The sequence below is a fragment of the Oenanthe melanoleuca genome, chromosome 9 (assembly GCF_029582105.1).
Source record: "Oenanthe melanoleuca isolate GR-GAL-2019-014 chromosome 9, OMel1.0, whole genome shotgun sequence".
NCBI lineage: Eukaryota > Metazoa > Chordata > Aves > Passeriformes > Muscicapidae > Oenanthe > Oenanthe melanoleuca.
Genome location: NC_079343.1, coordinates 14,912,914 through 14,934,464, shown reverse-complemented (window position 1 = coordinate 14,934,464; position 21,551 = coordinate 14,912,914). Strand labels below are relative to the sequence as shown.

At 42.9% G+C, this 21,551-nt stretch overlaps 1 protein-coding gene across 1 annotated transcript in view; it reads left to right on the top strand.

Moving 5' to 3' along the window:
* Positions 1–509: 509 nt before the first annotated feature.
* SI (sucrase-isomaltase) overlaps positions 510–21,551 on the top strand; it is a 43,952-nt gene continuing 22,910 nt past the window's right edge. Inside the window, exons 1-22 of the mRNA XM_056498585.1 lie at positions 510–604; positions 2,053–2,173; positions 3,376–3,449; positions 7,335–7,455; positions 8,106–8,215; positions 9,297–9,448; positions 10,691–10,862; positions 12,280–12,379; positions 12,988–13,100; positions 14,083–14,208; positions 15,222–15,353; positions 15,516–15,635; positions 16,234–16,347; positions 16,581–16,665; positions 17,261–17,378; positions 17,740–17,911; positions 18,433–18,549; positions 18,962–19,116; positions 19,401–19,485; positions 20,186–20,242; positions 20,611–20,735; positions 21,100–21,188. Coding sequence (XP_056354560.1) covers positions 2,053–2,173; positions 3,376–3,449; positions 7,335–7,455; positions 8,106–8,215; positions 9,297–9,448; positions 10,691–10,862; positions 12,280–12,379; positions 12,988–13,100; positions 14,083–14,208; positions 15,222–15,353; positions 15,516–15,635; positions 16,234–16,347; positions 16,581–16,665; positions 17,261–17,378; positions 17,740–17,911; positions 18,433–18,549; positions 18,962–19,116; positions 19,401–19,485; positions 20,186–20,242; positions 20,611–20,735; positions 21,100–21,188 — 2,458 coding nt within the window. The 5' untranslated portion in view covers positions 510–604. The remainder of the gene's footprint in view (positions 605–2,052; positions 2,174–3,375; positions 3,450–7,334; positions 7,456–8,105; positions 8,216–9,296; positions 9,449–10,690; positions 10,863–12,279; positions 12,380–12,987; positions 13,101–14,082; positions 14,209–15,221; positions 15,354–15,515; positions 15,636–16,233; positions 16,348–16,580; positions 16,666–17,260; positions 17,379–17,739; positions 17,912–18,432; positions 18,550–18,961; positions 19,117–19,400; positions 19,486–20,185; positions 20,243–20,610; positions 20,736–21,099; positions 21,189–21,551) is intronic.

Genomic DNA, 21,551 nt, shown 5'->3' with positions numbered 1-21,551 from the left:
AGCCTCTTTGCTATAAAATTTTAACATTTCTGTGTTAATCATTCATCTTTTTCATCTGCTTTTGACATTTATTAGTAATAGCCTCTGAAATCTGTTTATATTGATTTAAGATTAATATTTTATAGTTAATTCCAATAAAAATTTTAATGGTCATAAATTTGATTCTCCCCTGCAATGTGTTCAACAGCTCTTTCCCTCATTTGGGAGTGTTTAATGACTTCTTGTGATGATTAATAATACAGAAATAATACACAAGGAATATGAGGGTTCCTTGAAGGTTAAAGTAACAGAGATATGGAGAAAGCAGAGATTAAAAAACTCCAGTCATGCAACTGACTGGGCATTTCATAGCTGCTTTTCTCTCATTTGCAGAACCTGATGCTTCATATTGAAGCAAAATATTATCAATGAAGCAGCAATCCCTGGACTGCAATAATCCCAGTGTTTAGTCCAAAGAGTGTCTGTAATCTGCCTGCAGTTCTGCCATTGGCCCAGGGCTTTGCAAACACAGCTGAGAACTGATAACAGCAGCTCATAAAGCCCCAGGTTTGATGCTGAACTTCAGGTCAGGAACAGCAGATGAAGGAGCCACAGAAATTTTAAGGTAAGGTTTTCATTTTATTGCATCTGAGGCTCTGGAGAGCTTTGCCTTGCTGGTGAATGCTCATCACACAGCAGAATTTAGATTTATAAATTATAAGGGTTTATTTCCAATGTTTTAGGGTTTGGAGGAAAACCAGGAGAAGAAAGAACTGAAATTCAATGAGATAGGAGGTTTTAATGACCAGAACTTGAATAAAATCCTACTTTTTGGGAAAATGAAGATTAGCTTTTTTAAGTTTTAGGATTATATCATTTGGGGCAATAGCAAAAGGAGATTTTAGATTATGATGGATTAAAAATGGCAGCAGGAGCATGCAACAACTTAAACTGTTATTTCCCACACAGAATAGTTTGTTTTAAAATATTTTTCAGTCCTGTGGATCATCACTAAAACATGCAGAAGAGTTCTGATGTGCCAGTGCATTGCACATGTGCTCCCACCCTTCCTTAACTGAACAGAACCCATTTCTCTGAGTTTAACTTTATTTTCTGAGGTGAAATGCCCTTCACCACAAGCTAAATGCAGTGGTAGCTGCCAGTGTGTATTGATCTGGCTGCTAGGATTCGTTTTAATTAGTTTTAATTAGTTTTAATCAGTTTGATTGTTGGTGCACAGTTCAGTGTTGATGGCTCTGCATTGAGCCAGCACAGTGTGCCTTTCTTACCAAAAAAATTCAAACGGAATTTGGGAAAACCTCGTGTTTTTCCCAGGTTTTTAAGGCACTGACTCCATTGAGTTATTTCCCATATTTCAGTTGTGATTCCAGCAGCAGCCACTGTGCCAGGAGCTTGTACACAACCTGTTCTCTCTCTGTACAAATAGGCAATTTATCTCTGCTTTGCCTTCCCCACGTGCCCTGGACACCCTCAGCTTTTCTTAGTTATATTTTTGACAAATCAATTTCCTCCTTTTTTAAACGAATAGACTTGTGTTTGCTCTAAAGGAGAAAAGGGAGTTTAGAAAAGGAAAAAAGGGGAAGAAAATTGTATTTGTTTTCTATTTCAGGAATTTTAATAATCTGTGGGAAACTCCACGGTTAATCACAGGACTAAATTTTTCTGTGTTAAGTGATTTTCAGGGAGAAAATTACATTTCTCATTAATTATTATAATAGTAGCATATATACACTATATAGTACTATTAGACTACTATTATACTATACTATATATACTACTATTATACTATACTGTATCTACTACTGTTATACTATATCTACTACTATTATAATAGTATAATAATTTCATAATCTGCACTAGGTGAATTATCCTGAACTAGAGATTTATTGCTTGTAGTCTTTAAGGAGCATTTTATTTAAGCCTCAGGATTAGGTGATGTGGTTTAAAACCAGAATAATTCATAAATGTTACTAGTTTAATAAACTGTAAATGTAATTTATAGCAGTTTTTTCGTGTTTTACTCTGCCTGATGGAGTTTCTCTGGGTTTCCAGATGGGCAGGAAGTTCAGTGGGCTGGAGCTCAGCCTGATTGCCCTGGTCACTGTGCTGACTGTGGTGGCCTGTGTCCTCATCGGGCTGCTGGCCACGGGAGAGCCAGGAGTGAAATCTCCAGGTGAGTGCTTCTCCCTCTGCTGGAGGGGCAGAGGATCCCTCAGCTCTGAGCCAGGGCTCCTGCTCTTATCTGAGTGCTCTTATCATTATCCAAAGCTGAATCATGGCCAGCCCTTCCTGTGGAAGTTACCAGTTATGAATGCAATAAATGGCATGAATTGGGGTTTATTGTTGTGGAAAATCTTTTATCTCTCCTTCCTCTGATTGGACTTTCTTTAGGAACATAGAGCTCAGATAATTACCATTTTCTATGTATAAAAAATGATAACACTGAAAAAAATCTTCCAGATCCCTAAGTGGGAGTGGCCAAATTGTGTGGAACATTGTTATAATCCTAAAATCCCAGAGCATTTCTTGCAAATGAACTGATAAATCAGGAAACCCTTGTGTTCCAAGGATGTGATGCAGAGCACCTGCTTGACTTCCATTTTGTCTGAGTAATTCCATTACTGAGGGAAGCAAAAAGCTTGGAGGTGAAAATGGCAGAAAAATAAAAAGTCTTGCTTATACAAGGCAAACACCTCGGTGTTTTAGTAAAACTGCCCCTCCAGCCTCATATCTGCAATTTTTTCTTCCTGTTCCTGTTAAGAGTAGGAGTTTTCTTGAGCAAAAGAAGAAAATCTGGGGGTGTGTCCATCCCAGCCCAGGGCACATCCCTGCACTGCACAGTCCTTGTTCCAGACATAAACAATGTTCCCAAAAACAGAAATTAACCTGCAGTGCTCCTTTAATCAGCTAAAGCTGCCCACCTTACATTCTGTCCCACAAACCTGAAATCTAAAAGATCATTTTAATCATTTTAAGGTGCTTTTCCCTGATTCCCAGTTCCAGCTCCTGTGGAAAACTCTGGGTCAGGGGGAGGAGCACCATGACAGCCCAGTTTAGGAAAAGAAAATTCTTCCAGTTTTAATTTTTCACTTATTTTCAATGAAGCAGCACATTGACCCACAGGAGTCACTGAAAAGTGGACTAATGAAATAAAATTATGGAAATTTCACTGCAAATTTTTGAATATGTAGGTAATTCTGATGTCTGAAATAATTGTCATTTTGCAAGGGTAAAAAATAAATCACAGAAGCAATGGTTGCTAGTGATTTGAATCCCTGTTATTGTTTAGGAAGCAGGTGCTGAGTTCAGAGGGAATCAAGTTCTTCCTGCAGTTTAGAGATCCTGGTGCTCACCCATTCTTTTATTTCCTGACAGACTTTTACCCACAATGTCAGAAGATACCAATAGCAGAGAGAATTGACTGCATCCCAGATAAATTAGCAACAAAGGTAACGTTCTGGAAAATATTGGAGAATCAATTTCATCCCATAAAACCTCCTGCTTATTTATATAAATGTAATTTGTCTCTACTAGATCAGGTATTTCCTCAACCTGTTTAAATCTGTGATTGCCTCAATGTTTGCAGGGGAGTTCAACTCCTGCACAACCATTTCAGAGGTGGCAAATCAAGCAGTTCAAAGAGTCACTCCAAAAACTGGTGTTTATAACAATTCAGAAATGATGGGCTTTACTGAGATGTGCAGTTTTACAATGTACAAGGTGTGGTCAGAGTTTCCTTTCAGACCCAGTTTGGATCTCACCCCTGGCTGAGGTGTCTGAGATAGCAGAGTATGGAAAAAACCTTTTGGTTTAAGAATCTCTGAGTTAAAATTCCCAGTGAAAAGCATCATGTCAGGCTTGGATGGTGGAAGGTTCCCTGCCCATGGAAGGAATTGGAATGAGAGAAGCTTTGAGATCCCTTCCATGATTTTATGATGTTCTTTATTTTTCAGTGCTTTCACATTGGGAACCTTTCTGTAATAGTCACTCTTGAAAGACTATTTTTATTGTAATTATTATTTTTCATTTTTATTATGGATTTTCTTGTTTTCTGGTGGAAGCCTGATATCTTTACTTGATCTGGAGAGGGGCAGCTTAGAAAATAAAAAACCAAACCAGTGTGATGTGGGTTACTTCTGCCTTTTTCAGAGGTATAAAAATTGTGAACCAGCTGTCTGAACCTCGGAGGAAATTCCCACCTAATTCCAGAGCTGGCTGCTGTTAAAGCCTCTCAGGCCCTGGGATTTGTTATGATTTGTAGTTCAATAAAGTCCTGCAGGGGATGGGTTAGGAAAGGTTCAGATCACAGCCTGCTCCTCCACTCCTCAGGAGCAGGCACAGCACTGCAGGAGGAGCCATGCAGACCATTTAAATCTGTAATTGCCTCCTTTGAACCATCACCCCACGTGGAGGGAGGGGAGCAGTGCTGCTCTGCTTGCAGCTGGGAGGGAATTAAGGACAATCATTATATTTGAGATTCACAGCTCCCAGCAGAAAAGCAAATGCAGGTTGCAGCACTGAGGGTACCTGATCTGGAATTAGAGGTTAAAGAAATGGTTCTTGAATATTAGTGAAGACCAGGCAGCAGATTTGACAGGGTCAGAGATAAATATCACCTGTACTCCACGAGGAAAGCCAGAATCCCACCCCAGTGCTTCCATCACTCCTGTGCACGTTTCTCCCTGGAAGTGATTTGGTTGTGTCAGGCTGTAAAACTGCAGGAACCTGCACCACTCTTCTGCAGTGGTTTGTGCTAAAGGTTTTCAGAACAAACAGCAGCTGGGAAACATGATTTGGCTAAGCTGGTCTAGAAGGTTTAGTATCTGCCTTGATTAATTACTGAAGATGTCCAGGATGGAGCCAGAAAATTAGCAGAATGGCAGAAAATAGAAGTAAATGGAAGAAAGAAAATGAAAGAAAAAGGAGGAAAGAAGAAAAAAAAAGAAAAAAAAAAAAAAAGAGGAAGGCAGGAAGAAATGAAAAGAGAAAAGAAGAAAGGAAGAGGAAGGAAGAAACGCATGAAGGAGAAAGGAAGAAAAGAAGAAAGAAAATAAATAGATATTTTTTAGTCTGATCATGTGGTTGGTGAAGAAAGAGATGATGGAAGAAAGAAGGTATTTAGGAACTATTCACTGCTGTAGAAAACTGCCAGGAGCTCTGATCAGACAAGCAGAACACCCCAGTAAAACCAGAATTCCACTGAGCAGAGCTCATGTAGGCCAGGCTGACACCTCTGGGAGCTCAGAGGAGGAGGAATTGTTGGTTTGGGCTGGATTTCTGTGCTTTTCTTCCCAAACCACCCTGCTGTGGAGGCCTGTGGGTGCTCAGGGCAGCACATCTCAGTTCAGCACGTGGCCACGCTCCTCTTGGAGCCCTTGGTGCTCAGCTCATGCTGTACCCAGTGCCAGCCTCACATCCAGCCCCATTCCTAATCAAGCTTTGGATGCTGGTGTCTATTGTGCTGCTTTTACAGCTGGCATCACATCTTTATTTATAGCAGATGATCGCTTTTACAGCAGCTCCCCAGTGTCCCTGCTGAACTCTGAACTTCCCCTGTGCCAGGAGCAACCAACCCTCAATCCTGTGTTTACTTCCTTGTGCAGAAAGCTCAATATGCCACAAAAATACAAATCTGCCAGGATAAGGTCCAGCTGGAAAAATATCACTGGACTGTGAAGGGACTGCTGGAAATAGTAGAGAAGTATTCAGGAGAAATAGCTGGGAAAAGAAAAAGGAAGCTGGGAATGTGGATGGTGGAGCTGCCAGGTTTTAGGAAAATCAGTTCAGTTTATTCTGCTTTTTATGGGCTGGTCACTGCTCTGGGAAGGGATAAGAAGATGGAAGTAGCAGATGTGTTCTTACATTTAGGATATTCCCCTATATGTGAAGGAAATGAAGTGAGGGACTAAAGCTGTGATCTCTGCAGCCTTGGAGGGCTTGGTGCCCCCTCTCCTTCACTCTGCAATAGTTCCTAAATGGGAATGGGGAGTTCTCCTGCTGGGATCTGGGGGTGGGAGGTGAGCCTGGGCTTTTCACAGCCTTAAAAACTTTGTTTGTCAAAGGGGGGAAATGAATCCCTGCATCTCTCCTCCAACCCTTTTTTTAGCTTGGAACCTGATGGAAATGACAGCAAATGTTTTCTGATGGGATGGATCCACAACAGAGAGAAAAACCATTCTGTGTGTGTTGAATGTGGGGTTGATTTTGGGTGGTTTTGAGTGATTTCTGTAAAACCATATCAGATGAATGCCCTGAGACTTTGTGAGCTCCCTCAGAGCTTCCTTCAGCACCTGCCTGATTGCTGGGCTGGAGCTGATTTATCTTTTATCAGTCCAGAGCCTCTGAAAAGAATTTGACCTGCACTGACCAGTTTGGGCTCTCTGACCCCAAAACAAGAAGAGCAGCAATGAAGGTTTGGGGTCATGTCTGCCTATTTCAACTGCAGAATAATTTAAATATGGATTACAAACACCAAAAGCATTTGAGCACAATGAGAAGAAGGCAGAAAGAGCTTCTGGTGGTGGGCAGGTGAAAAGTGAGGTTTTGAAGGTGTCCCTTTTGGGATTGGATGCCTGAGATCACTGATGGACCCTTTGCCCTCAGTGAGAGTTGTTTTGCCACTGTCCTTTGCCCTAAGTAATGAATGGGAGTTTAGGAAGAGAAAATGGGTGGAAACTTAGTGATTGATTGCTCCAATCTTATCTCCCAACATAAACCTCACACACACAGCATGTGTGCAAGTTAATTTCTAACAGCAAAGCAAAGGATTTTCAGATTTTTAGTGAATGTGTGTGTAAAGGTTGGTGCCACTACACTGAGACAGTGGCTTGAAACAATATTTGTTTTTTTGGTTTTTTTTTTTAATTGCCTCAATTTAAGGTCCTGCAGAAGCAATATGGATATTTCTGATACTGGAAAATTACATTAAAATTATTATACACGACGTTCAATTGTGCATATATAGATGTTTATTAGATGTAAATCCCACAATGAATTTCACGCCCTCCCCAGTGTGCTACTTTTGGTCAGACTCTGCTGTGTCTGTCACAGCTCAAAAGTTTCAATAATCCTTTTAAAATGCTTATTTTACCTGTGGATCTTGTGGTCTTAAGAAAGAATGCACATCCAATAAGCAAGTTCACTCTGAATCCAGAAAAAAATCCTCTTTAGTGCTTCCTGTGCCACCAAACTCAATTTTTCAAGGGAGGGCTTGACCTGAGCACAGAAACTCCCAAGGTTTTTGTTGTTTGGGGTGCAGTGTGCCCTTTCACTGGTGCAGTGTGGGTGGATTTGTGTCAGCCCAGCTGATCTGTGCCCCTGCTGTCCTTGCCCAGAGCATCTGCTCCCTCCGTGGCTGCTGCTGGAGCCCCCAGAGCGACACCAGCGTGCCCTGGTGCTTCTTCTCTGCCAAGCATGGCTACAGAGTGAAGGGCTCCAAGAGAGACACCCAGGCAGGTGAGCTCTCTACAGGGGCACATCACATTGTCTGCTGTGAAAACGGGCACCCTGACACCCTGCACTGTGCTCGTTATGGTCCACACTGCTGGGAGATCTTATGGTGTGTGTAACTTTGTGAAGAGGAGCTGAGGAGGCAGGCAGGCTCTTCTCAGTGGTGTCCACTTTATCAGGATTTTGGAGGGGTTTCTTTAGGATTTTTGGGGGGAATTTTTGGGAGGATGGGAATGGGAAAAGTGGGATTGGAAAAATGGGTGTTTTATTGTATTTTGGCAGGGGGGTTGGGGATTTATGGGACTTTTGGGGGGATAAGGGATAAGGGACATAGACAGGGGTAAGGAACAGGGAGAGGTACATGGACTTTCCCCTCTGCCTTTTTCCCCCTCTGCCTTTTTCCCCCTCTGCCTTTTTCCCCCTCTGCCTTTTTCCCCCTCTGCCTTTTTCCCCCTCTGCCTTTTTCCCCCTCTGCCTTTTTCCCCCTCTGCCTTTTTTCCCCTCTGCCTTTTTTCCCCTCTGCCTTTTTTTCCCTCTCCCTGTCACTTATCCCTGTCCATGTCATTTATCCCTGACCCTGTCCCTTACCCCTGGGCCCCCATTCCCACCCCCTGGTGTCCCATTCATCCCACCACACCTCCTGCTTGTCTCCCAAGGGTTTGAGGCCACCTTGAAGAGGCTGCCATCCCCTTCCCTCTTTGGGAACGACCTCCAGACCGTGCTGCTCACGGCAGAGTACCAGACGCGGAACCGCTTCCGATTCAAGGTCAGCCTTGGTGCTCCTCTGCTTTCTCTGTCATGGGGCTGCTGTGGGAAATGTCTGTAGAGACTTCTCAGGGCCTGACAGAAGGCTCACACATCTGTATGCAATGGTGGGAAGAAATGCTGAGTTAGGAATGCCATGGGATAGGACAGATGTTGTTGAGAGAGAAATGGAGCTGGGAAAAAGTTTCAAAGGATGGCCTTGCAAATCACACTGGATATTTTGGAGACAGAACTATGAAAGATGCATTGTATAGAACCCAAGAGGGGTGATTTTAGTTGATTGGCTTTAAGGCATTTTACAGCACGATGTGGCAAAAGCTGATAGGCCAAAAAACACCTATAATGAACTGTAATTAGGAAATAATTGGCTTCTGATTGTGCTGGCGTGAATTGCAACATCTGTATTGTCTCACCCTTCATATCAGGCAGAAAATGGAATAGAAGTTTTTTAAAATGCCTCTCATTGCCCCATGTCTGGGTCAGAAAAAGGCAAAACCCGACAGCCTGTGCAGGGAGTGCAGGATTGGTGCCTCTGGAGCAATCTCATGGTTCCCACTGAAGTTCTTTCTTTGTCCTGCCTGCTGTTGCAATGCCTCAGCTTAACAGGCACGGTGGGAATTCTGCAGGAAAAATCACTGAGACCTTTGAAAAGCTCAGCTTTTCTGCTATCTACCATTTGTCCTCATCACAGGAAGATTTGGGGGATAAGTGTATTTACTTACATTTTGTTTATGGCTCAGTCAGATCTCTCAATCACTTTGACAGACAGTATTAGCTTTTCCAATGGTTTGTGTTTCCTGTGGAGAGCTCAGGAGTCTGTGCCATGGATGTGGGGTGTCAGTGGCTCGTGGGATTGAGAACCTTCTGTGGGAGGCTTTGTCCTGTGGGGGATTCCTGCTGAGCCAGGGGAGCACAGAGTCAAACATTCTGAGAATGAAAGTGAGTAATCAAACTTGGAAGTGAATAACAACAAAAGCAGAAGGGGAGACTGGGATAGAACCGAGCCAGAGCATGGATGATGCTGGAAAATGTCTGTACAGGGATTGAAGTGCAGAGGGCCAACACTGTGTCTCTGTGTGCAGATCACTGACCCCAAGGCACAGAGGTTCCAGGTGCCCCACGAGCACGTGCAGCCCTTCCAGGGCTCGGCAGCCACCGAGCCCAGCTACAGGGTGGAGCTGAGGCAGGACCCCTTCAGCCTCCTGGTGACCAGGAGCAGCAATGGCAGAGTGCTGTAAGTCCTGGGGGCTCCCCGTGGCACAGGTGTCCCCAAAGCCACTCCTGCTGCCACCTCTCAGCTGTGTCCCCCTGGGTGTAGATTCTGCTTTTCTGCACTGATGGGTGTCCCTTGGGGACTCTTGGGATGGTTTTGGGAGCAAAGTCTGAGATGGGCAGCTCTGTCTGGAAGGTTTCAGGTGTGGCTCTCTGATCATGTTCCCCACTGCTGGGGAAATCTCAATAGCAGGAGTTTTTTATTATCTGAGGGACTCTGCCAGTGCTTCAAACCATGTGGGAAAACTCCTGATTGCACCTTTTATCTTCTTTACTACACTGGTGCTGAACCACCAGGACCAGGCTGCACTTTAGACCTGTGATATCCAAGGGCAGCTGGTTGTGTGAGGCTGTGTGTGAAACATTTAATAGACTTAAATATTGAATTATCTTACCCATTTATGTTCTAAAAATAAATAAAACCAAACCCACCAGCCCACAGGTGTCCAAGAGCCCCCAGAGAGGGGCAGTGCCAGGATGAAGGTGCTCATTAAATCAGCCAGGAATGATTACCTGTCACAGGGCTGGGCCATTGGATTAGCAAGGCTTGAGTTTCATTAATTAAGGGTTGCTTTTTGCTCTTATTAGTTCTGTTTTCTTGCTTGGAGTCCTCTGTAATGATTGATTTGCAATTAGAGAGGGCACAGGAGATGGACCTGGCAGCCAGCAGTGCCTGAGTGATTAAACAGGTACAGGGAGGGGATCAGACACCTGTGGGGCCACATTGGAACCATTCTCTGGAATATTGTCTGCATTTCCTTAGGCCTTTTTTAATTTCATAAAAGTATTTGCATTTAGGTCTCTAAAGAAAAGGTGAGTGATGTTGGACTCTGAGATCTCAAAGGAAGCTGTTGCTACTATGGGATAAGGGCAGCCCCTCAGAGATGATCTTGTGCAAATAAATTTATCAGGGATTTATCATTTTCCCCACTCTTAAACAGTCCAACAAAACAGAGACCTCTTTATGAAAGGACAATGTATTACAGTTCATTACTAAAATCCTGATTATTCTGATAATGTCCACCATCATTTGTTCCACTTGAGGCCCCAAAATAGAGTTCTGATCCCAACAACAACTGGAAGAAAACCTGAAAGATCTGGGTGCAGACCTGGCTGTGCCATCCAGCTCCAGCTGAAAGGAGCAGAAACAATCCTTGCTAAAATTCTTCCTTTTTTTATCTTATTTTTGGCCGTCTTTCCCCAGGTTTGACACGAGCATAGGGCCCCTGCAGTATGCTGAGCAGTTCCTGCAGCTCTCCATCAAACTGCCCAGCAGCAACATCTACGGCGTGGGGGAGCACGTGCACAAGCAGTACAGGCACGACGTCAACTGGAAAACCTGGCCCATCTTCAGCAGGGACACTGGCCCCTCTGCTGTGAGTCTGGGCTGCTGTCCCCTCATCCTTCCCATTTCTGTAAAACCTGGCCCATCTTCAGCAGGGACACTGGCCCCTCTGCTGTGAGTCTGGGCTGCTGTCCCCTCATCCTTCCCATTTCTGTAAAACCTGGCCCATCTTCAGCAGGGACACTGGCCCCTCTGCTGTGAGTCTGGGCTGCTGTCCCCTCATCCTGCCCATTTCTGTGCCCCAGACCTCTGGGGCAGTGAGCACATTGCTGAGGTTTCCTTTCCCAGGCACTGCAGGTTTTGCTGGAAGCTCCTTGGTACTGATGGTGCTCCCTGATTTTTGTGCACTGGAGAGCCAGTGGATAAACCTTGATAGATGAGTCTTCATGCTGATAATCAGAATAAACAGCATCCTGATAAATAACAATGTGCTCTGCTGCATGCAGGGGTCAGTTCAGGTGGCTCCACAACATCCTTGGAGCTCAAATTATGGACAAATTCTCCTTAACTACTGTTTCTTTCCAAGATAAAAATACGTCTGTCAGCTGTTATTTGTTTCTAGAGTTTTCTGGCTGTCCTTTTATGAGACAATTTCTATGACAGTCATTGTTTTGATAAGATTATTTTCACTATTACATCACCTTCATAAAGCAACTCCCTTCTTTGAGAGAGAACTTTTGTTCTGCTGCAATAGGAGATAAATGAACTGAAACCTGAGGGTGAGCTGGCTGCATGTGGTTAATTAATAATCTGGAATTTGTACCCATTGCCTTGAGATTCCTTCTCACCATTTTCTCTGGTTTGAAGATAGTGGAACCATTCAGTTCAGAACTGAGTGTAGACTCATGAAGATAAAACAACTGAACAGCACCAAGTTAGGCTGGTTTCAAACTGCTCAGGTTCTGGTTCTTTTTCATTTAAGTTGAATTTGCTTTTTTGGGAGAAAAACCACAACTGCTGCAACAATTGTTAGCATTTCTGAGGGGTTATGTTGCTAATAATAACAACAGAAATAAAAAAGGAATGAAAAAGGAAATTAAAAAGCAGCAAAGCACTCTCCTATTTCCATAGACATCAAAATTATTGCCTTGTAGGATGAATAGAAATATAGATTGCATTTAAAACCTAATCTATGGTGAAAGGGGATGGAAGCACCTCTCCAGTTCTCCTTGATGAGCACATTTATTCCCCAGAAATAGAGCTGTAATAGCTGCCAGCTTTCCTGGAGATCCATCAGATCTGTTACCTATTTATTGGGTAAATTCTTGTTTTAATGGAAAATAAAGGAAAATAACACCAGGAAAAATGGGAAGTGGTTTCAAGGACATTTCTGCTGTTTGCTCCATTTTGAGAGGTTTTGAGTTCTACCTGTGATATATTTTGAAATATTCCAGAAGAGATCCTGTTAATAGATGTTAATCAGCTTGCCTGTTCCATTTATTTTTTAGGCAATGGATAACTTATATGGAGCCCAAACTTTCTTCCTGTGTTTGGAAGACAACACTGGGGCCTCCTTTGGTGTGTTCCTGATGAACAGCAATGCCATGGGTAAGAAACCTTTCTCTGTGGCTCTGGATTTCTTTTGAAATGATCTTTTGGATTGCAAAAAAAACTGAGCTGATGTGAGTGTGCCTTCTTAAAAACACCCCCAGTATCTGAGGGCAGTCATTACCTTGTGTCTAATAATATTTCAAATACAAGCAGAGAGCAGCTCCCAGTTAACTGGAGGATTTTGATGGAAATCTGAGGGTCAGGAGTTATCCAAAGGCTGCACTGGAATAAGAGATTAAATTTGCAGCGAACAACACTTGGAATTAAATGTCCTTTAGTCCCTTCAGATAAGCATATTTATATTTATGTTTACTGAGTTCTGCACCTCTTTGGGCTGGGAATTGTACTAAAAATTCATAGATAAAAGGTGCAACCATTGGATTTCTTCTGAGTCTGTTCTCTGTAGGATGGAAAGGAATGGAATTAGGGACACACAAAGAGTTGTCTGATTTCCCCTTCTTTGCAAGTTCAATTAATGATTTAGCATTCTTTAGGCATTTTGTGGTTTTTAATTCAGAAAATTCTCTGCTCATCAATAAGAAAATGGCAAAGTTATTTTAGAATTCCCACCCTTCAGAACTGTTTTGTGCACTCTTGTCTGGCAGAGTTTGTGGTGCAGCCTGCTCCAGCAGTGACCTACAGAACCATTGGAGGCATCCTGGATTTCTACATCTTCCTGGGGGACACTCCAGAGCAAGTAGTCCAGGAGTACCTGCAGGTACCTTCACCTACAGGGATTATGCATTCAACAGATTTTTTCAAAGTGCTGGGGATTTATTTTATAATACCCTTTTTCTCTGGGTGCTGGAGTGGAAACCATGCTCGAGACCCAGGAGCTCCAAAATTCATTAATCTGTGATTTACACTGTGGTCATTAGGGCTAGGGATGGTCTTTAGAATAATTTATGTTTCCTTGCTCCTGTCATGAGAACAAATTCCCATTCATATGGCAATATTATGGGATAGCAAGAGTGTGTTTACAGGATGTGTGGATTTTATGATCATGAGAGGTCACTGAGTGTCTGTTGCACTTCTTGAAATCTGCCTTGGTTCTAGGGATACCTTAAAGAATGGGCATTGTCCCAAAATATCAGAATTTATTTAAATCAATAAGTAATATTGAAAAAAGATTGTATTTAGGAGTGGGCTGCAATTTAGTGTGTGCTGTTGGAGTACATTTGAGAAATGTGGTGATGCCTTATTGGGACTACCTGAAAACAGAAGCCAGCCAAAATTAAGGGAATAAAAGCAGTTCTATTTATTGAATTATTCAGGTACACTTATGGCAAAAAAACCCCCCAGGGGCTGCACCCAAAATGGACCAGGGGTCACAGGTTTCACACTTTGATAAGTTTGGTCCATTGGCACACTGGGGGTTAATCTCCCAATTACAGCTCCAGCTAATGAAGTCATTTACCCCAGGTTTGCTCCCCCAACTCACTTTTGTTTCCATCTCTGGGCCTGGGGCAGTGAGGTGTCCTTGATTCCCAGCCTGGAGAGGAATTGTTGTGTCTGAGCAAAATGGGAAAGCAGCAGCTGCCACTGGATGGGGTTTGGAGTTACACACTAAAGAACTGCAGGGTTAAAAATGGATGGAAATATAAAAACGAAAATCCTAAGGCATCAATGGACACAAGGAAAGGGGCTGAGGTGGCAGAGGGTGTCCAACAGCACTTGGGGTTTTTCTTTTCCCCTGGCAGCTCGTGGGACTGCCAGCACTGCCCTCCTACTGGAGCCTGGGGTTCCAGCTCAGCCGCTACGGGTACAGCTCGCTGGACGAGGTGAAGGAGATCGTGGAGAGGAACAGAGCCATAGGGCTGCCCTACGTGAGTATGGGGCAGAGATCCTGCTCTGGGGGGCAGAGATCCTGCTCTGGGGGGCACAGATCCTGCTCTGGGGGCACAGATCCTGCTCTGGGGGCACAGATCCTGCACACAGCTCCTGCTCACAGATCCTGCACACAGCTCCTGCTCTGGGGGACACAGATCCTGCACACAGCCCCTTCTCTGGGGGGCACAGATCCTGCTCTGGGGGCACAGATCCTGCACACAGCCCCTTCTCTGGGGGGCACAGCTCCTGCTCTGTGGGGCACAGATCCTGCACACAGCTCCTGCTCTGGGGGGGGCACAGCTCCTGCTCTGGGGGGGCACAGCTCCTGCTCTGTGGGGCACAGATCCTGCTCTGGGGGGCACAGATCCTGCTCTGGGGGGCACAGATCCTGCTCTGGGGACACAGATCCTGCACACAGCTCCTGCTCTGGGGGCACAGATCCTGCTCTGGGGGGCACAGATCCTGCTCTGGGGGGCACAGATCCTGCTCTGGGGGCACAGATCCTGCACACAGCTCCTGCTCTGGGGGGCACAGCTCCTGCTCTGGGGGCACAGATCCTGCACACAGACCCTTATCTGGGGACACAGATCCTGCTCTGGGGGGCTTGGGTTAGGAAACCTCTGGTGTCAAAGCATTTGACACGTTGAGCATTTTGATGTTGAACCCGTTGTCAGAATGTTGGGTGGGTTAACTGCACTTAGATTTACTCAAATACTTTATTGTAATATTTTTTCTTTTATTCTTTCCATATCTATCTATCCATTTTTCATCTCTTGAAGCTTTTTTTTTTTTTTATTGTCCTATGGACAGTTATGGAACCATATATTGTTCTTAATTGACAGTCAAAGGCAAAGTACACTTACTTTCAAAACTAGGTTTTAGAAGACATGAACCTGATGTCTTCAATAGAAAAAAAATAATATTAAGCTAATTTTTGGGAAGAAAATGGACTAATAACAATCTTTATCCATCACTTCTCATGGAAAAACTGAACTCCCTTCTCTTTCAGGATGCCCAAGTCATTGATATTGATTGCATGGAGCAAAGGAAAGATTTCACTTATGACAAAGAGAAGTTTAAAGATCTCCCTCAATTTGCAAATTATTTGCATGAATATGGAAAAAAATATATCATCATATTGGTAAGCATTTCATTACTCTTTTTTTCCCTTTTTTCACTTTGATTACAGTTATTTATTACTATTCTTTACTTATTCTAGGTAATTACTGCATTTACACATGTAATAATGGATGGAATATCCTGATTTCTTCTTTTTTTTGTTGTTGTTTTCTCATTTCTTTAGGATGCTGCTATTAGCACCCAAAAAATGCTTGATGGAAGTGACTATGGAACCTACATCAGGGGATCAGAGAAAAACATCTGGGTGAATGAGTCAGATGGAATAACACCACTGTATGGGGAGGTAAGTGTGGATTTCCACATTTAAATTTGATCTGTTGTCACTGTTATGATTTAATTCAGCACAGAGGATTTGCCTACCAGGGAGAGCAAAATTTGTAAGGTCTCCTGTAGGCTATGGTAACTCTCAACCTTTCTTAACTTTTTTATTTCAATTGTATATATTAAAAAGGGGTTTTTAAAATTAATTCTACATCAAAATGAATATTTTTTTAAATTTTATTTTTTTTAAAGAAAAATACAACTAGAATAGCAATTAAAATTACACCTGCTCACATTAACCCTAATTTTTTTACATTAACACTAAATTTTTTTTTTACATTAAAGGGCAGCTTGAAGGCTCAAGGGACATTTCATGTAGCAACTGAAGAGCCAGATCCCACATTATCTCTTTAATTTATAATCTTAACTTCTATGGAGAATTTTCTCAGCCATGCATTGTTCTTTGTAGGACTCACAAGAAAAGCAATTGAAACATTCAAAGCTAAGAAATTCATACTCTTTGTGTTCTTGAACATCCAACCTGAGCAGATCTGGGATCCTGTGAACCCTTTTCAATCTTATTCAAAGTTTCATTAATTATTTTCTTTTGAATATTCCAGGTGTGGCCAGGGGAAACTGTGTTCCCAGACTTCACCAGCTCCAAGGGCATAGATTGGTGGGCAGAGGAGTGCAGATTGTTCCATGGTGAGGTGCCCTATGATGGAATATGGATTGTGAGTAATCCAGGATTTATATATTTAATTTAATTTTAATTTTTGAAATATAGGTGATAGCAGATGTTTATTATGTTGAATTTTATTGGATTGAAAGGTATTTTTGCAATCAGAAAGGAGATGCTGAAGAATAGCTGCTAATGATTCCTTAAAGGATGACAGAACAGAGTGGAAAACTTTAAGAAAAATGTACTTTAGGCAACTTTATTACATCCTGCACCTTTCCTTTCCAGGATATGAATGAAGTGTGCAACTTTGTTCAAGGCTCAAAACGTGGTTGTGCACAGAATGATTTAAATTACCCTCCTTACACTCCCAGTAAGTCCAGCTACTTTAATCAGAATAATAAAGTATCAAATAAAATGTTAATTTCCTTCAAGGACACAATGTGATTTTAGAGTAGTTTTTATGGGTGGGATTTGGTCATTCCTATAGACAGAAAATAATATTTATGTGCTTGTATTTGTATAGTTCAGATGGGGTTTATGGAGCTGCCTCTTTTATCTTGTCAAATAATTTCTGGAAGTTGTCATTGCCTTAATTATGTCTAATAATGGAATGATCCTCTTGCACTGTCAGTAGTTTTTCAGCTATTTGCAGAACTAAAATGTTCATGGCTTCCATTAACAGCAGATTTAAGTAACCTTTGCCAGCCTGCTGTCAGATGGTGATTCAGGGATTTAGAGCACAGTCCCTTGGATGGGTGCAAAGCTCAGGAGTGGAAATATCAGAGAGCAAAGATGAACCAAACCAACAGCCAAGAGCAGCATTTTGGCTGTGGAGTGATTAAACTGCCTGAGTGAAAGAATAAAGAGAAAAAAGGGGCTTGGATATCAGAAATGTGCATTAAAGACTGGAAATATGAGTAACAAAAATGTACCTTACCAGTGCTATTTGTGTTCCTCTCCCCAAGGGATTCTGGACAGGCTGATGTATTCCAAGACAATTTGCCTGGATGCAGTGCAGGCCTGGGGGAAGCAATATGATGTCCACAACCTGTATGGATATTCCATGACCATCGCCAGTAGGAAGTAAGGAATGCACCCCAAAATCCTGCAGGAGGCTTTCAGGGCAGTGCATGGGCTGTGTTTTCCAAAGCACACGAGACTTGGAAGGAACAAAATTCCTGGAAAATGCTGTTTTAGTGTTTGAGCCAATGTAGCCAAGGCAAAATCCTGGAGTTGGTAGGAAAAGCCACAAATTTATTGTCAGAACTGTGTGAAGAGATTATTTCAAATTAATATCTTGACCTTGGCTAAAACACAGCTGCAAAGGGGTCCCCATCCTTGGGATGAGTAATCAGTGGAAATCAGTATAAATCTGCTTTGTTCAGAATTACCAGTGTCTGAGTTGCCTTTTCCTCAGTGTAATTCCAGTCTCATTCCTTTCCAGAGCCATTGAGAAGGTGTTTCCAGGGAAGAGAAGCTTCCTCATCTCAAGGTCTACCTTTGCAGGATCAGGAAAGCACGGGGGCCACTGGCTGGGGGATAATGCAGCCACCTGGGACCAGCTGAGATGGGCAATCCCTGGAATGCTGGAGTTTAACCTCTTTGGAATTCCTTATGTAGGACATCAGTTCCTGCCATCCTTCCAAAACAGATTATCAAGCACTCTCTAAATAACCACTTACATTGGCACCTCAAAATTAACCTTTTCTTTTCAATTATTGATTTTTGATTTAGGCCATTTATTTTGATTTTGGTGGCTGTGGTGACATAAAAGTGGGTAACAAACTTATTATCTTATATCCCAATCTACCTCTTATTGTAGTAACTTTTAAACACTAATGAGGCATGTGAAACAATTCCTGGCTTTCTTATAATTTCAAATTAGAGACATCCACTTAGAAGGGAAATAGCCAAAATCCTTTTTGTGATTTAAATTTTTCCCATATTGTGCATGTGATCACCAAACAGGAAAGCAAAATTTGGAAGAAGCAGAATGATGGGCAGTGTTGGTGAGGGGTCAGTTTAATTTTTTGGACAACATAACTGGATTTGGGGAAGTTACAAATGTGTTGTGCCTTTTGAGGTGCAGAACGCTGTACATTCAACACATTCTGATTTTTATTTTTTCTTCCTAAAGGTTGGAGCAGATATTTGTGGTTTCAGTGAAAATACCACAGAAGAACTTTGCAGACGATGGATGCAAGTGGGAGCATTTTACCCATTTTCCAGGAACCACAATGGTGAATATGTCATTGTAAGTTGTGCTTTCTGTTCAACACTGCTTTGTGCTACACCACCACACTTCCTCCAACATCACTTCTGCTCCTCACCATCGGTTTGGAAACAGAGCCTTAAGCTTTCTTTGTGAAATTATAGATGGGAGAGGTTGGGTTTCCTTGGGTTCATTGAGAATACAGTTATTTGGCAGCAGGTTTATGAATACTGGTTGCTCCTACCACGCTGTGTGAGACACCAGGCTGACCCCTGGGAGCTCCTTGGCATGAACCAGGATGAATCCTGGAATAACCCTGATGGACAGGGAGGGATCAGGACACCAGAAAGGAGAACCCAGCACAGAGCTGCCCCACAGAGCCCCAACCCCTCTGAAACAGCTTTTCACACCTTTGGAAAAGCGTTTTTGAGAACCAGGGGCTATTTGTTTCCAGCATCAAGATCCTGCTGCCTTTGGACCCGACTCCTTGCTGGTGAACAGCTCCAAGCACTACCTGGGCATCCGCTACACGCTGCTGCCCTACCTGTACTCGCTGCTGTACCGCGCGCACGCCCGCGGGGACACGGTGGTGCGGCCGCTGCTGCACGAGTGAGTGCTGCCCCCAGCCACAAATCCGGGCTCGTTTCACACCCCTGGGGGGCTTTCTGAACCTCTGTCCTGTGGAAATGCACGCTGGGGTATCTGTAGGTGGCTTCCCAATCTGTGAAACCCCGTTTTGGTGTCGTCAGGAGGTGGTTTTTATATGGCATCCTTTAGTCGTGGTTGCGGGCAATAGTACCCTCAAACCTTGGGGTTGCTGCTGATATAAATCACACACACACACACAAAAAAAATAAAAACCAATTTCTGCTCTATCCTTCACATTTATTCAGGTTCTACTCTGATGAAACGACGTGGGACATCGACAGGCAGTTCCTGTGGGGGCCTGGGCTGCTGATCTCCCCTGCTCTTGAGCCGGTAGGTTTGGCTGGTTTGGGATCTGAGTCTCCAGTTCCCTCTCCATTTATTGCTTCCATGGAGAGAGCCCACAGCACATCTTTACCCCTGCTGAAATGGAAAATGTTGCAGTTAAATCCTTCTCCTGTTTTCCAGTCTTCTTTGGAGGCAAGGATATCTGGTCTGATATTCTGCTTTACCTCATCTTCACATCATCTCTGAATTTCCTTTGGAGTCAGCTTCTCTTGCTGCATTTCAGCTTCTCTGTGGTACAACAAAAATACAAAAAGGTTGTGGCTTTTTCTCTGGCAGAATCTTGCAAATAATAATTTCTCCTGCCAGCAACACGTTTGCCATGGAGAAATGCAAAATTTGTTAAATACACAAAGAGAAAATGAGAGTCTGAAAGGTGCCAGTTCCAAAATAAATGGAAATAAAGAAGATAGAGAGACACTTGTGGGTAGGATCTGGTTCACTGGGTTTGAAGCACAGTGGCTTTGGGTGGCTTTCAGTGAGCTGCAAATTGCAGAGCTGCAATTCAGTCACTGCCCAGTAGCTTTGCAGAAATTGTGCTTGGGTTTCCCTTCCTTCTGGACACCATCCTGAACACCAGGAAACAGCAAAGTGTAGAAATATCAATGATTTTCTTACAGCTTTATTGGAAAATTGAGTTTATCTGATTAAGTTGAAATATGAAAGTTGTTTCTTTACTCACTTTCAGGGTGTGGAGTCCACTCGTGTGTACTTTCCTGATGCAGAGTGGTATGACTATGACACGGTAAGGAAATGCAGGGCATATTATGGGATATCACGTCATTTTCTAAATGGGAATGTGATGAAATAATACATATTAATATATATATTAATGTGATTTGGGGATAGAGACCAGAAGGAAAGACTTTGGGAGACAAGGGATGAAGGGTGGTGGGACAAGCACAAGAACTGGTGCCTCAAGAAGTGGCTCAGATTGTGACATTAAATCACAGTTATATGAAATTATTTTATTTTATGTGCCCATTAACCCATAGATATTCACATCACTTAAGCTTTTTAATAAGGAACAATTTGATGAAACTCAGCACTTTAAAACACACTGCCAGCAGTGCTTAATACCAAATTTTTCTCTTTTCCATCCCTGTCCATCAGGGTGCACCAGCCTCTGTTAGGAAAGTGTGGCACGATTTACCAACCCCAGCAGATAAAATGGGGGTGCACCTGAGAGGAGGATACATTTTCCCTACTCAGGAGCCAAACAGCACCACAGTGGCAAGGTAGGATCCCAAATGGAACACTTTTAACATTTATTTTTTTCCCCCATAACGGGACTGAGGAGTTCTAGGTTACAAATAATAGCAGCCCATTGTATTTAGGATTTTCACCTTGAAATGTGGGAAGAGCTGTGAGCCAAACCTCACTTCCACACCTTCACTGATGAATTATTTGCATAGAAATTTGTAAACTCACCGGGTATTTTAATCCATTTGCATGAAAAAAAAAAAGAAACCAAGGATTAAACTCAATTCAGGCATTTCTCCAAGGATTGTGACCCTGCTGGGTGTTTCACTCTTCCATGGACATGGAGGGTGCACCAAGAATGTTCAGATGTTTGTTGTGCACACAAATCTCTTTCCACAGCCGCCTGAATCCAATGGGACTCATAATTGCCCTGGATCTCAACCAGGAAGCTTCTGGGGATTTGTTCTGGGATGATGGAGAATCTACAGGTGAGCAGTCACCAACAGTGAAATAAATACAGTTAACAAAGATTGAATATGCTCCAATTTCACTGCTCCTGCTGAAAAGAAGATGTTGTAACACACTGCTGCTACTTGCTCATAAATCAATTGGTTTTCATCACTTCTAAGGAGAAAACTGTGACTATTGTTAATGTAGGCTTGAAGTCACAACTTAATTCAACACAAGTAAAGAAAAAAGACACAAGGCTCTACTTAAAGATCAAATCTCTGGTTTTCAGGAGAAATCTTTAGAATGTGAGGAGGTGACAGGGTTTTTCCATGGGATTTAGGCAAAGCACTGCCCATCCAGGGAGGTGCCTGAAAATATATTGGAAAACTTCCTACATTCCA